General features: G+C 39.1%; 1 protein-coding gene across 1 annotated transcript; it reads right to left on the minus strand.

Annotated features, from left to right (window-relative positions):
• Positions 1-1,170: 1,170 nt before the first annotated feature.
• Positions 1,171-15,879, minus strand: PTGER3 (prostaglandin E receptor 3). Its single transcript, XM_063298125.1, has 3 exons — positions 14,740-15,879; positions 4,334-4,633; positions 1,171-1,939 (listed from the first exon to the last, which is right to left on the minus strand). The coding sequence occupies exons 1-2, from the start codon at positions 15,547-15,549 to the stop codon at positions 4,346-4,348; spliced, it is 1,098 nt and encodes a 365-aa protein (XP_063154195.1). The 5' UTR covers positions 15,550-15,879; the 3' UTR covers positions 1,171-1,939; positions 4,334-4,345.
• Between the last annotated feature and the right edge of the window lie 397 nt (positions 15,880-16,276).

Raw genomic sequence — 16,276 nt, forward strand, 5'->3', positions numbered from 1 at the left:
ATGTTACTATATATGTAATATGGGTTGGATTCAGGATACATGTCTCATTTAAATACTTGAGATTTTAGCCCTGGTAGTTTTACATTGATTTCAATGGAGCATTAATGTGATTGTTTTAATTTGGATCCAGTGATCCAATACAATCAGTAGGCATATAAAATCAGTGTGCAACTTAACATAATTACTGAGGAAACTGTTAGAGGTCTTGGCAAATCCAGCATGCCTTGTTAGCATGTGCATTAGCATGTAAAGTGAGTTCATCACACGATGCAACTCTTCATGCTTCTGTGGAAGCTGTTTATTGCCACTCCCACTTCCTCTCTCTTTCTCCTTCCACCGAGGGAGAAGCAGCATGCTTTTGGCTGCTCCTCCCTCCATCTTGGGCCATGCAGCCGGGCCTAAGTAAAGAAGGATTTTTCCCCTTTCTTCCATGCAGCTCTTAGCTGTAGGACTATGTGTGTAAGATCAATAAACTGTGTTTCTCTGGCATGCTCACTGAAGTTGTTTAAGATAATATTCTTTTTCTGTGTGCAGCTTCTCAGCTGTGTAAGCTCTGCTCCAATTCAGTGGTTCTAGCAGGCCACTAAATGGCTTCAAAAACAACCAGATATGCACTACTGCAGATTTACAACTACACCATTACAATACTGTAATGGTATCATAAAGTAGGTTACACAACACACTAAAATTTAGTTGATTTAACATATTACTTTTGGCTGTGTTCTTACAATATGCCTAACCAAAGCCAGACAAATCACACATTGACAGTGCAAGGTGGGAAGCAATCACAGTGTCCAATCAGATAGTCAATCCAAGACTTTCTCAAAGTGGGATGTTTTTACTAAATTTAAAATCTGACACATTTTGCAATATTGCACAGTTACTGGACCATGTTTTTCACATCCAGAAATCATGACTATTCCCTGGTGCCATCCTGATGTTGCAGGAGGTTATTTCCATAGATGGTTCTTCCCTAAAACTGTTCAAAAAAGCAATGTTGATTAACAGAATTATCTTAATTGCTGGTGATTTCATGAATTTTGGCAGCATTTGAGAATTGATTTGCCACTGCTACCTTCTGCCATTTTTTTTTAACTTCCTAGTCTAGACTATAAACCTGTGGCCTTCATCTAAGTACTAATCAGTACTAATCAAACAACCCTTGGTTAGTTGTTTTTTTTAATTAGTGAAGATTGACTATGTGCTGCCACCCAGCCAGGCTCTGATATACAATGGCTCCTGATTATTTCTCTTAATTTCCTTTCATACTCACATGATTATGAATAGAGAGACTACAATACAATTCTGCTTGTGTTATTTGGAACAAAGATCGATACTGGAGCTTATGACTCCTGTTAAAATTCTGGTACTTGTCTTAAGTAAATAAATAACTGTCCTTTTACCCAATAGTTTATAAAATTAGAATCCATTACAGCCAACATAACCCTTGATAAAAATATTACTATGTTACTGTATGCTGGGGCCTTCTGGAAGTGATCCAAATGGACTAGGTTAATACATCAATATATAACAAGATATGGTTTGAGTGTTCTTTTTTAATTAAATAAATGCAAAACAATTTAAAAAATAATAAAGAAAATTCCATATATGCTACTGTAACTCTCTGAAAGAAAAGAACAATTATAAATTTAAATCTGGAATCAAGCTTAGGTATTATTGGATATTTGCCAAGACTCACATCATACAATGACCGACTGTCAATCATGGGTTTATCTCTTACTTTTGCTACTATATCCTGTTTTCCCGAGATCTTTCAAGATGCAGGCATTGACCATATTGAGGAAACAGAACAACATCTTTCACTTATTTTGTAGTTTCAGAAAGTAGCAAGTAGGCAGCAGGAACAGAGGTGAGAAACAAGTAGGGTCATTCAAGCAGAGGACCCTTTTAGGGAGTCTTGCCAAAGGCTCTCCAAAACCTGGAGCCAAGAGTAGATAGAAATTCATTTGGACCATTGATTATACAGTGTATTCCTAAAACACAGACATTTTACAACAAAGCTTAATTTATAGTTTATGATATATCTCTATTTGCCTCCCTTGCATAAGAATATTTTTAGGCTTTACTGTTAACATTTAAAAATCCCAAGGAACATGAAACTTTTCCTTAGTATTTGATGGATGCATTTTCATTCAATGGTTCCATTTTCCTATTATGCTTACTGCACCCCAATCTAAAAGCTGTGCTAAAAACAGAAGCAAAACAATGTACCTTCTTGTTCAAATATAATTATTTCTTTTAAAAAAACAAACAAATTACCTATGTTGTCATTGCTTTTAGACTAAGCAGATTTTCTACATTTTCATGATAACAAGGCAAACAGTCAAACACTGAGATGTTCTACAGTCAAGACACAGAATCTAACAAAGTTCATAAAGATACAGTAGGACCACTTTAATTGGTTAGAGCAAAGGAAGTCTAATTGATGTTATAATAATGTATGTGAATTACTTATGCCATCATACTCCACTTATAATAGTTTGAATAAAATCCCTACAACAGTGGAAGTAATTTCCTTCATAGTACTCAACAGTGGCAGCTAAAAACTAGGGCATGAAATGTCATCAATGAAAGCGTAAGTAGCCTTCAGATATTTATTTAGTTGGGATTAAAACAGCTGAATGTTCTAAAAAACTGCCCCAGAAGGAAATGGCACTGTGCGTTGTTGTGAATACAATATTCTCAGATGCTTCACTTCAAGAGTCTCTGTCATGCTCATAGACAGATCTCAGCTATATAGTCAAATCCATGTGGTACCTGACTACAAGTCTGAACAGTTGGTTATAACGTACACTGACCTCTACAAACAGAAGTAAATCATCTCCAAGACACCCTCAGGAACTTTTTTGGGTTTAGGGACAACAGGTCCTTTGAAGAACCATTTCAGTAATTAGCCACAATGCCACCAAAAGCTAATGAATGGTTGATGGTTAAGAATGACTTACATGCATATCATTGCACATAACTAGGTAAGATGGCAACTTCATCTTGATAGATGGAAAATGTTGAATATTGTAGAATATATTATAACATTAAGGCATGCTTAATAAGAATAGATTCACTGGCATTTAGTAAGGATTACGGAATTGTAGAAAGCATGACATTTCTTTAGTCTGTCAATTAAAGGACTAGAAGGATAAGAAATTGGATGGCAGTGCACAGGGCAGACTGAAAAAAATCTGAAAAAAAAATTCTTGAAGACTGACTAGAAACCGTCCTTCTCTGTTATCAATTTGTTGAAAACTATTTCAGCTGAGATATGCCTGGTTCCAAACTTGTAATCATTTAGATACTATGTGATTTTTTTAAAAAAAATTGCCCTAGGCATTCTAAGTTAACCAGACTGTCTTATAATGCTGATTTATGACTAATGTTGCATTTCAATTTTTGAAATATCCTTATACTGTTGAAATGAAAAGTTTTTATATGGTCCAGATTTAATAACATATTAAAGAGCTGAGCTTGCTATACATTAATATTCTTTGGAACTTGTTATATGGATTTTCTTTTTTTTCTCTTTTTTTTCAATTTATTATTACTATTATGTTTTTGGTTATATTGTTTCCTCATTTCTGCCTATTAATTTCCCTGATAAATAATAAAAATAAAAATATTGCATTTTATTTATGGCAATAAAACTTGCAACTGAACATATATAATCTATTGTATGACAGAATAATCCTTTGTATATGCCTTCCCAAAAGTAAATTTCATTAAGTTCAGTGGCATTACTCCCAGGTAAGTACATATAGGAATATCACAGGGATAGGGAATCTCTGGCACTTCAACCAATACTAAACTACAGATCTCAACAGTCTATGCCAGTGTTTCTCAACACTGGCAACTTTAAGATATGTGGACTTCAACTACCGCAACTCCCCAGCCAGCCGCTGGGGAATTCTGGTGGTTGAAGTCCACATATCTTAAAGTTGCCAACATTGAGAAGGATTGGCATAGAAATGTTGGCGGAATGCTAGTTTCTGCAGTCTGCTAGTTTCTGCATTCCTGATTCAAAGACTTATGCTTGAAGTAGAAATTTTAGCTGACATACATACATTGTGAGTTCATATTTTCCAGGTGTCTTCAGCACAGATATTTTCTTTGCTACAGACTTTATACCGGACTTGCAGGAACTGTTTTCATTTCTTTATAATTTAACCATTTCTGGCAGACAGGAACAGCATAACAATCTGGCAGTTTAACTCCACTTAACTTATAAATTCCCCACAATTAATTTATAGACAGAAATGGACACGTGCTGGATGCCCAGATTCACAGTAAGGAAAACACTGTGTTGAAGAAAAGTACTGACATGCAAGTTGATTCAAACGGCTGTGCGTCTGATTTTGTTGGATAAAATGATATGTTGCCCTTTCCATCTGTCCTGTGGGTGGCACGAAATGGCATGGGCTACCTGACAAAACTTCTGGAGGAAGAACTTCCTAAGTAGCAAGTATACCCAAGGATCCAGGATCTGATTCAGTGAAGCCAAGCGGATGTTGGTTAAGGAGAAATTGCATTCCGGCTGCTGTTCCGTAGTTTGGGTTTGGTTACAGGATTCTCTGCATTGATTCATAGGGTTTGGGTTAAAAGTCACTTTCAACATTGTCACCTAAAAAAACCAAGGGAAAAAAGTATGCTATTATCACTCAAGGCATTGCTTTAAATCCTTCCTTTATACAGCATAACAGTTAACGGTTAAGGGAGAATGATATTCCTGAGGCTTGTGGAGAGGAGCTGTTCTAGCTGCTTGAATTGGGACCACAGGAGAAGCACAGTAAGCCTGAGCAGATCATTCAGTGATGTGCTTTCTTCATGAGTGAAGTTCTTTTCTGGATTCTCTGAATCCAGAACCAAGACAGCTGTGGCTACTCAAAGTGTCATGAGTACTGATGGTGAGCAGGAGGGGGCCCCTATCCAGGGGGAAAAGCGCATGCGTAGTTTAGAGGCTTTGAACTTTCTAGGGTAGTTCAATAAACACTAGAGACCAAGTCACTGTCTCAGCGTGGTTCTTCGCTCTAAGTTAGGACACAAAGGCTTAGTATGATCTTTGATACATCAAACAAAGATCTCAGGAAAACCACAAAGGAGCTACTTGGAGCCTTCAAGCAGCTTTGGCTGTTGAACAAGAAAGGCACTTTTCAAGTTGAGAAATCTGCCCAGCTCTACCATCTCATTTAACATACTGTTCCCAAAAGGGGCGACCAGATACTTTGTATACCTTATATAATGATGGCAACAGAAGGCACACACCCTACTTTCATTTGGCAGAAAGAGACACTGAGAAATAAGTATATTGCTTCTGAAATTGGAGATAATCTTTAGCTATTATGACTAGTACCAGCAATAGCATTAACCTTCATAGATTTGTCTGATCTTTTAAAACTGGTAACCATCATTATATGTTGTAACAGTGAATTCTATATAGCACTAAGCAGGGTCTGGCATTATTATACTTGGATGGGAGATCACCAAGGCATTTCTGGGCTACAAACTATGCTGGGAAATAAAAAAATCTAGAAGATAGCAATGGGAAATCTCTTCTGTACTGTTGACAGAAATTTACATAGATGGACTCAGTTACAGTGGCAATGACTGCACCGTTGGTGCAGACTTGAAAGGAAAGGTTAGGGATAGATCGTCTTGGAAAAAATATATCTATGTGGTCGCTATGAGTCAAAAACAATTTGATGGCACATAAACAATTCATAAAGTTTCCAGAAGGTGAGCTTGACTAGAAGACTTTTTTCCCCCTTTTCTCTGTTCTCAGTTTCCTCCTTTTCTGCTTCACTAGAGGGAACCAGAATCTAATATTGTGAAAGAAGGAGATTCTCCTTATTCGTTTTCTTTATTCTCCCTTTATTCACAACTTTTCTGAACCACATACTCTTAATGACTCCTTTTTCCTCATAGGGCAGTTTTTCCAGCCCTTCAATAAATTTTGGCTGCTTTTTCTTATACTTTCTCCAGCAGAATGGCAGAAAAAAAAAGATTTCCAGGGCATGTTTGAGCCATAATTTAATTTTCAATTTATATAGCTGTCTATCTTAAATACATGACTTTGGGCAGCTTACAGCAATTAAAAAACAATATAAAAATATAAAAACCATATAGAAATCCATAGTTTTTAATATTGCATAGTTAGATGTAAGTCAGAAAAATCTTGCCAACAAAGATAATCTTTATTTTAGCTCATCTTAGCTCTGTCCTGTCACAAGTCCAAAGATTTCAGGGATACTACAATTTTAAAAAGAACAACGGTTTATACATGCATTGTTTCCATTTACTACTTTTCTCTCAATGATATTTCTAATCAAAAATATTTTGCAAGTTTTAAAGCATTATGAAAACCAGCTAAATCTGTAAAGAAACCATTGTGAGACAAGCAAATACATCAGCATTTAATCATAACCATCTTAACTCTTGGGCGGGGAATTGTCTTTTCAGTGTGAATCAAGAAAAATCTTTTAACTTCTAGCAAATTATTAAACCTATCCTTAATATCAAATTCCAGCTCATGTCAGACACTGTATAATATACCCAGGAAAATGAACATTCCCATTATTCTAACCCAATGAAGACTGAAGACTGAATATCCTACATCTTTAGAGTCAGTCCATTTTCTTCATGTACAAACCATAAAATTATATCAATTAGATATAAGCCTGCAGTTTGATTCTATTTTATGCAAACAAGGAATATATTCTGACAAAAAGCTAAGTGATATTTATTTTTCCATGAATTAGTTGGCAATCACTTTTTTACCCCTCACTAAGCTCTCTGTATTTCTCCATCTCCTTCACAAACACTGAAAGCACAGCTGCCTTTTAATTCCACATAAAAGGGATAGGGGTAAATATAACCAGAGTTCAGACTATCAGATTTTATTGTTACATAATTTTTCCATTATGAAATTTGTTACAGAATACTCTGAAAGGGCATTTTTTCCTGCCAATTCTTATGCCAGAAACTCTATATGCAATATACATGTAATGAAAACATGGAACCTGATTTAGCATTTAGCTGATATAAAAAAGTCATGTATAACTGTTACTGATTCTCTATGTGTACAATATTGAATCCTGCAGAAAATTTGGAAAAAAAAAAATTAAGAGTTGCTTTAAGAGATGCAGCTAATATTCGTCCAATTTGCAGTCATTCCACATGACATAGATAAAGAGTTTCTTCTGCCCAGCTTCTGAAAACATTACACATATTTTCTCTCAACACAGAGAAACACCACTCCAAAAAACTCTGCTTTGGAGGACAGTTTGCATATCTAGCTTAGATGATGGATCATGAGTCTGGTGGCTGCTGTCGTAAATTCTCAGTCCTGTGTTCTGGATACCAAAGATGTGCTCTGAATTACTTGCGTATATTCTACTTTGCCCCCCCACCCCCTTCCACCATTCTTACCTTCTTTGGTTGCCTCATGCATCCCTGCAGAGTTTGCTGGGGTTTGGGATAGCTCTCTATTGTTGTTTCTTAAAAGAATTTCTTTTTTTACAAGGATGTAAGAGTATTTTTCTTCTAATGGGACATTTTGTGGGGACCGGCTTTGCAGTCAAAACGGGGGTGCAAGGTTTGTCAGGCTCCCACTGAAGGGAGGGGAAGTGGGTGATGCTAAACAGGGGCTGATATAGCAGATGCTGTGTGGTGGAAGTCTGTGGAGAAGGAGTCTGATAACACTGACAGCCAGGGTGAATGGGAATTGTATGTTTCTGGGTGCATTTGAGCTTGGAATAGTGCCATTTTTTTCTTTTTAAAAAATATTTGCCTTCCATATGCACTGCTGTCTGTCTGACAAATGGGAATGGACAGGTGATTACATAAAGCTTTGCCAGTGGTCTTCTGGTGCAAGGATTTTGCTAGCATCTAGTACTTTTTGGAGAACCTGAGTAGGATTCTCTATTTCCCAAATGTAGCTTTTTGATCCAGTTAGTCTGTCTATGTGTTACCAGAGCCACTAGTAAAATGATCTGACTTAAGTTAGTGCCCAACTGGATTGTTTGTGTTCCAAATAAGGTTCTTGTGTTTCAAGCAATACCTACAGTGTGGAGTCCTTGGTGCTCTCTGAGCTTGGTTGTTTGCTTGCAGATGTTTCATTACCTGACTAGGTAACAGCATCAGCAAACAGCCAAGCTCAGAGAGCACCAAGAACTCCACAGTTCAACCCTGAGCCAGTTTGGTCTAGTGGTTAAGGCACCAGGGTAGAAACCAGGAGACTGAGAGTTCTAGTCCCACCTTAGGCATAAAAGCCGGCTGGGCGACCTTGGGCCAGTCATTCTCTCTCAGCCCAACTCACCTCACAGGGTTGCTGTTCTGGAGAAAATAGGAGGAGGAAGGAGTATTAGGTATGTTCACCACCTTGAGTTATTTATAAAAATAAAAAAGACGGGATAACAAATAAATAAATAAATAAATATTTTCTTCTGTTAGTACCTACAGTGTGTGGATTAGCTGATTTATTTTTTATTAAAACATTTATGATTCTTCCTGAAAGGGCCTCAAAGTGATATAAAACTTGGAAAACTAAGCTGATCTCTTACAAAAAACAATTTTATAACAAAACAATCAAATAAAGTACAAACCAGCTTTAAAATAGCCCAGAGATTATTTAATACTATTTAAAATCCATTAAAAAATGAGCTGAATGAAACAAAATATAAAACCTAACCTTGTTTAAAACTCATTGAAAGCTATATACCTCCCAAAAGCAATTTTTCATGGTCCATCTATAACTAGAGAAAAAAATTCGAGAGAGAGAGAGAGCTGAACTGGCTCTTTGGGGAGGGAGAATCGTAATTTAGATTCTGCCACAGAAAAAATATTAACAGAAGATGAGACTAGGAGAGAGGAAATAAAGTGCATGACAATATAAAATATGTTTAGGAGTCAAGAAATCACAACCAAACTAATAATATTTTTAGATAAAAAAGAAAAAGAATTTAGGTGCACAAAGCTGGGGAAAAAACTGAGGTATTAGCACACTGATTATAACTTGAGCCAGTACATTTACGAAATAGGGCTCGTCTGTGATGTATGCTGGTATTCCAGGAGAGAGAGATCTCTTACTCTGGGAAAGGTACAAACCTTTTCACTTCTTTTTAGATGTTTATTACACTCCTGCCATCAAACAGTGCTTGGTGGTATTTGGGGAAACAGGGAATTTGACAGCATAAAGCACTGCTACAAGGCAAGGATTTGAGCATATTAAAGCTGAGCTATGACTCTCAGCAACTCCAACATCTGGTCAGAGGTTTCCCATCTCTGTTCTATTCTTTCTGGAAGTTTCATTTTAATTGAAACAAATGAGATTTGAAACACTTTCCTATTAATCTGAATGACTGAAAGTATTACTTTTTCTACCTCAGAGTTTGACGATAGTGCAGAGATAAAGACAGGGCCACGTCATCTGCTCCAGCGCTAGATTCAGATTATGGGAATTTCTGCCCTTGAGACAAGGTTTCCTTCACACAATCAGAAAACACTTCCTCTCTTTTCCTTCCTGCCAATATTTGTCTCAAACAGATTTCAGCTGCTGACTGGGTAAGGTTGTGACTAGCACCAAATTACACAAGACTTTGCAGAACAGAAAATGAACAAAGTTAATTTAGGAGGAAGTGTCTTTTTCCATTTGGACGATGTATCAATCTGCCAAACTCCCACAGAGATACTATTTTATGTTTCACTGAGGTTCTGGTTTCTATAGTGAAAGGCAACATCTAGAGCAAATGTCAATATCCACAACAAAGGATAAAACCTTTTGATGTTTGATATGTTTAAGATTAAATTGTAACACCAAAATACATTAATATATTTTAAGAGTTTTCTTGCATTACACCCACTAGTGATTAGGTGATTCTGTGATTCAACCTATATTTTGAGAAAGAGAACAATGAAACAACTGCTTATTTGCCTGCCTGCTTGAAATCACAATGTTATATGTGTACGTAAGAAAGTCACTTCAAGAGTTTTACCTCAGCGTATGATAAATATAAAGTAACAGGCTAAATCAGGATCAGCTCAAGTCACTTCGTTCATTTAAAATTAAATAAAAAAATTTCTATCTCCAGGTCACTGGATATTGTCATATTCTGGATAGCCCAGTATCTGTAAACATGCTATCAGGTTCTCAATAGGCAATAAAACTAGAACTGTAAAGGTTCTTTCGGTGAATTAATTTCTAAGCACATATTAGGACATAAGCTTTCATGATGAAGCTGCGATGGATGAAGAATGTAGTTCACTAAATTTATACCAAACTAAATATCTTCAGCTTTAAGGAGCTGAGAGTGGAGATGTGTGCAGCAAGCCAAGATTTCATTACAGGCTGAGCCTTTTGCATACAACATCACAAGGTATGTACAAAAGTGGTGGATCTGGCACTGAAGTACAGTTTATCATTGGCTTTCTCCTTATTACCCTTGGGAGGCCCACTGTCACAAGATTTTTTTTTTACTGGTATGGTTTAATTTGGCTTAAGATTCCAAGCGTTAATCTATGTGATGTAATGCTTAAAGTTGTTGGACTAGAACAAGGAAGACCGATCTTCAGCCATGGAACGTAAATGACAGATTTGGGGCTAGTTACTCTTTCATCCCATCCCACCTTACAAGATCATTGTTGTGGAAGAAAAGAGAGAGTGCTATGTACAGTATAACAGGTTAGTCAGCATTAATGTCTGAACGTTCAAGCAAATCATTAGGTGTGCAAAACTTTTTCTGGGCCAAGAGCTGTACTTTGCCTCTGAATGGCACACTTCAAAAAGTATTTGGATGGAGCCAATCCAAATAGCCTGTCTACTCTTAAGTCTACAATCCATGTTAATTTTAATTTGTAAAGGTGTGGGTGTCATGGACAAATCACTATTTTACTATCAGCAGTGTCTGCAGGGGTACACATGTGTCAAATGAAGAAAGCAGTGTTGTTTCAACACAGTGCAAACTCTGTCCTTTTTGTATGTGTGTCATGATGTCACATAAAAATACAAAAGGGAGAAGCTTATGGTGTGATACTGCTTTTATCATTTTAATGAAAGCACTAGATTATGCAGATATCTTTGTTTATAGTCTAATCTGTTTTCCATAATTGTGCTGGGAAAAAGCAGCTGCTTCCCTGAACAACTTGGATGCTGGTCAAGATTAGAAAGCTAATACATACATATATCAAAATGAATACAAGATACTATAGAAATCATAAATGGAAAGAAAATGCCACTACATTTTGTTGTACTTGTTCATACAAATATCCCAAGTGATTATTATTATTATTTTGCTGTCCCTGGTAGCAGCAACTATTTTGGAGTAATGGGTGTATATTCAGTCCTTTCTTTGGAAAGGGCTGGTAGGCTTGGAGAAAAAGCAAAATGTTTAGTTTAATACAGATTATGGCTGCTGAACAATATAAACAGAGAGAGATTCAGATTTAAAAGCTGAGACATTTCTTTTTAGTCCAAAGTAATCTATAACTGAAGTATAGTTGAACTAACTAGCTCTGTGATTAAATTATCCACTGATTTCTATGAAAGAGAGATGGGATTGGGGACAACTGAAAATGTGTTGCATGGGATGCAGAATCGTTCACTTCACCATGCCTCATTAAAAACCTTTTCTCTGCTCCCTGTGGGCGAGCCTTCAAGACCAAAAGTAAACCCTATTAGGAATTAACAGTTGAAGACAAGCTGTTTCATGTGTTTCTTATTTATTAAATGAATATCCTTTCCTACAAATAGGTTCCCAGAGGATAAGCAGAAAAACTGCAGATTAAAATACACAATTGTCATCAGCAGTAGAAGAATAAAACAGGTGAAATAAATTGCATTAAACAAGGTTCTTTGCTTTGGTCATGGTTTGTGACCCTTAGGAGGTCAAAAAGTGGAAAGGGGTTGCAAATTTGGGGGAGGAGGGTTGTGAGTAAACCAAATCACTGTCAGAACTTGCCCTTCCTTCCTTCCTTCCTTCCTTCCTTCCTTCCTTCCTTCCTTCCTTCCTTCCATCCATCCATCCATCCATCCATCCATCCATTTATATAGCTGCACATCTCAGACTAGTTACGCTGGATGGCTAACAATCATAAAGAAGGAGAAGACAACACCCAACTTTCCCAGCAAAGAGGACAACAAAGCCTGGAATGAGTTTTGACGGGCACCCAGTGCTAATATTTGGGAAGACTGCTTGACAATTGCCTGCTTCTGCTGTGCCCTTTCGTACATCTGCAATCTTTGGAGTGTGCTGAAGTTCAGCATTTCTGCCCATTTCATCTATTCTTTTAACCATTCTGATTAAAAATACTGTTTTAAATTTGATCATTTTATTATTTACCATGAAAATATTGTACAAGTTGCAAACTGTTATCATTGTTTTATTTGACATATAGATTAAATTATTCCTATTCTTATTATATAGAACCTTATTGTTTATTTATTTAATTTTTGTCCCGCCTTTATTATATAGCTGGCCCATTCCAAAAGACTCTGGGAAAGTATTAAAAGCAAGTAGTGTATTTATTTCCTGCAAAACTTTCTTGCAAATTTTATTTGAGTGTTTAATTAATTTAAACATGTTAGGGGTTATGGCACCACGCAGTTTGAGAATCTCTGGATTAAAGTAATAACCTGTTAAAACATATTAAAGGATGTGACGGGGTCTGAGCAGTGGTTAATGCACCATTGCAGAGAGGGTGGTACCACCTGCCTTAAAGGAGGTAGTGGTGCACACCACCTTCTCAAGAGGCCATCCTTGGACCCAACCTTGTCCGACAACTTTCATCCAGTCTCCAACATTCCCTTTTTGGGGAAGAAGGTGATTGGCCCTCAGCTTCAGAGGGCACTGGATGAAGCAGATTATTTGGATGGTTTTCAGTCTGGGTTCAGGTCAGGGAACAGTACTGAGATGGCATTGGTTGTGCTTGTAAATGACCTTTGGAGGGCTTGGGACAGGTGCAACCATCCTGTGTCTCCTAAGTGGCTTTCGATACCATCAACCACAGTATCCTTTTGGACTTGCTTCGGGGACTGGGAGGCACTGTTTTGAGGTAGTTCTCCACTTTATCCATGGGCAATTCCAGTCATAGGCCCTTGCAATGTGGACTCTTGCCCACTGGGTGAAGTCATTCAACAGCACGGATACAGTATCATCATCTGCCCATCCCACCAGATTGGATAGGGTAGGCACACTCCAGGTCCCTTCCCTTAAATGTTTCCATCTTGCAGGACCTAGGCAGCCTGCCTTTTCCATGGCAGCCCCTGCCCTATGGAACCCCCCCCCCCTTTAACCTCCCAGAAAGCACGTGAGAGCTGGCTTTTCCCTCATGTGTTAAGATAGGGTTGGAGTGGGAAGAAAGTGCTATGGGCTACATTGGGCAAGATTGGTTGTGGCACCAGGTTTTTCTGTTTTTGGTTCTACTGTTTCCTGTTTTTACTGTTGTGCATATTGTTCTATCCTTTGGCTGTGAGCTCCCCAGAGTCTTGATCTGAAGATGGGCAGCCATATAAATGTTTTAATTAATTAAATATAAATGCAGTGTTGTCAGCAATGGTTGTAACCTATGAGTTAACAAAATAGTTTATGAGGCTAAAAGCCTGTCTATCAGTTGTTCAATATCCTTCCTTACTCACCTAAAATGTGTTTGAAATCTTTCAACACCCCCCAGTGTAATAAGAGTCATTGTGAGCTGCATTTTGATATGCATATCATGCCATCATTATATCTAGTCTACAGATCAATGGCTGAGCTGATATCTGATGCTTACATACCTTTTCCTGACTTCTGCTAAATTAACACAGAGTTACAAGTGAACCGGGTATTCAGTGTTGATCAGTTGGTCCTTTTCATTCTCTGATAGAATACACATTCAGGAAAAGCTTTGTGTGGTTTAAACGCAGAAATGTCTTTCCAAATTTGACTTGTACTCTATCTCCTTCATCCTCTCTAACTAAAGATACATGAGGCACCATCATATGGCAATTACTATCTTCCCGGACAGCTGAAGTCAATTCAGCTTGGTGGTAAAGCATATGTTTTGCAGAGAAAAAATCCCAGGCTCAAAGCATTGTTTCAACTTATTACAGAGGGCTTCCCTGAGACTAGAGCTGAACAAATAGTCTGACCTATTTCCAAATCCTTTCCTATGTTTCCTTTTGAAAGAACCATTGAACTTACAGAATACACAACTGCCTCATTTTCATCTCAGGTAAAGCATTTCATATTTTTCCGAAGATCTACTACAGTGCTGAGCAGAAACCTCAATAAGACCAGGAAAAAACAACAAAAGGGGGAATGCTATGACAGTTAAAATGGAATTAAGTATCTCTCCAATCACTTTTAGTTATAACCACCTTTAGCTAAATGCAATCAGAAATATGTGTATGGCTCATCTCAAGACTTGTTTGGACAGATTGAGAATTTTAATAAAGCTAAATACAAGACATGGGTTATCGAAACAGAAAAAGCACACTGACTGAAGCTGCATGGCATGATATCTAACAATGAACTTCAGATAAAATTTTGTTAAGATGCCATCTCTTTCTTTCACATTTTTAAATGTAAAGACATATTGGAGGATTGTAATAAAAATTTGGAACGTTTGTAAAAAGTTACGTACTATTACCAGTTTTCTCTAACTGGACGCTCTGCAAGTTAGACTTACTACAATTTATAGCCTGGCCTTTTGCCAACAGGCTACTCTGTAACAACTGGACACATAGAGAGAACCTACCAAAAGCGGGGACCAACAAGCAAGGAGGACACACATGATCCCCAGCAACTGGATAAAGGTTTCCATGGTAATCCTGCCCCACTGCCTCCTGGACTGGGGTGTTGAGCTCTTGGACCAGCAGCGACAGACCAGTGCAATTATGGTTGCCATGTTGCATGCCACAGTGACAGCAAGGGAAAAAAGACCCAAGAAAGCAAATGTAGATGCAAAAACTGCATTTCCCGCCCAGGAATTTTCATGATCCTTCATACTGATGAAGCACCAGGTGCCTGGCCACTGAAGCGTATACTTCCCAATGCCCATGATGGGCAAGAGAGCAAAGGCAAAGCTAGTCAGCCACACACCAAGTAGCACAGTCTTGGTCAGCTTGGTCTTTACGTGGCCGATGTACCAGTGCGGGGCCCGGATGGCCAGTGCTCTTTCCACAGCCATGGAACTTGCGATGAAGAGGGGGCAAAGACCAAAGACAGTCATGGCCAAGCCAAAGAAGTCACACAGGCCCTGTGAAGGGTCCACCGCCTGCCATTTCCGCTTGGCCAAGTACACAGCGATGACTACGGGGCTGGTCAGGAGCTGCCCGGTTAGGTCCGTCAAGGCCAGGGAACCAATACACAGCAAGAACGGCCTCTTCCGCTGGTTCTCTTTCTTCTGGTAAGCTCGGTAGGCTAACAGCATGGCCAGTCCGTTGCCCACCATGCCTGTGATCATCATGGTCAAGGGGAAAGCCACCGAGACGGAGCCGCATTCCTCCGCAAAGGTCACGGTGCCGTTGCCTTTCTCCCGGCCCCCAAGGGCGCTGCGGAGGGCCATCGCGGACTGAGCAGAGTTGAGCCGGCCCTCCCCAAACCCGCGGAAAGTCACGTTGCGCGCACGAAAGGCGAAAGGAGCACCCAGGACTGCAGGAGGGAGCGGAGCGCGAGCCAGTCCCCTTCCATCGCGGCGCGCCCGGCTTTTGCCAGCCGCCCTCGGGCCTACAAGCGGCTTCAAGTGGAGGGGGAGACAACCCGCCGCTCTCTTAAAGGCACGGAAGGCGGAGCTTTCGTTCAGCAGGTGCCTCTTTTTTTCCCGCTCGCCCGCTCGCTGAGAAAGAAAACGAGGCTCCCCAACTTTTGCATCTTCTTCCTGCCCGCCGCTTCGGTCCCACGCTCCGCCTGCTTTCCAGCCAGAAAAGGCAAGCGGAGGCACACGTAGAAGTCCTCAGAAAGCGCCCGTGACTTTCCCAGGGCGTGAAGCTTCTCTGCCGGCGAGACATTTTGCTTTTCCCATCTTCGCTTTCCCCCCCTATGCCCTGGTTGGGTTCTGGGTACGAATCGCAGGGTTTTCCTCCCTGGTCGCGCGCAGGGCCATGTAATTGGCCCTCTCGCAAGACGCCTGGACCACATTTTTTCTTTCTCCGAGCAGCGAGTAATTGAATGGCACAGGGTTAAGGGAGCGGTATAAAAGCTGAAGCAGGATAGACACTTAAAGGGACAGAATTATTGGGATGGCACGATAAATGATACCAGGTTTAACAGCTGTAATCCTTTCCATATTATGT

The sequence above is a fragment of the Candoia aspera genome, chromosome 3, assembly GCF_035149785.1.
Source record: "Candoia aspera isolate rCanAsp1 chromosome 3, rCanAsp1.hap2, whole genome shotgun sequence".
Classification (NCBI taxonomy): Eukaryota; Metazoa; Chordata; class Lepidosauria; order Squamata; family Boidae; genus Candoia; species Candoia aspera.

Bases quoted from the DNA above. Each gene is read 5' to 3' on its own strand.
- PTGER3 (XM_063298125.1), bottom strand. From the start codon at position 15,549: ATGGCCCTCCGCAGCGCCCTTGGGGGCCGGGAGAAAGGCAACGGCACC. The intron at 4,634-14,739 runs GTAGGTTCTCTC...TGGTTTTTTTAG, and splicing joins CTTGTTGGTCCCCGCTTTTG to GTGACAATGTTGAAAGTGAC.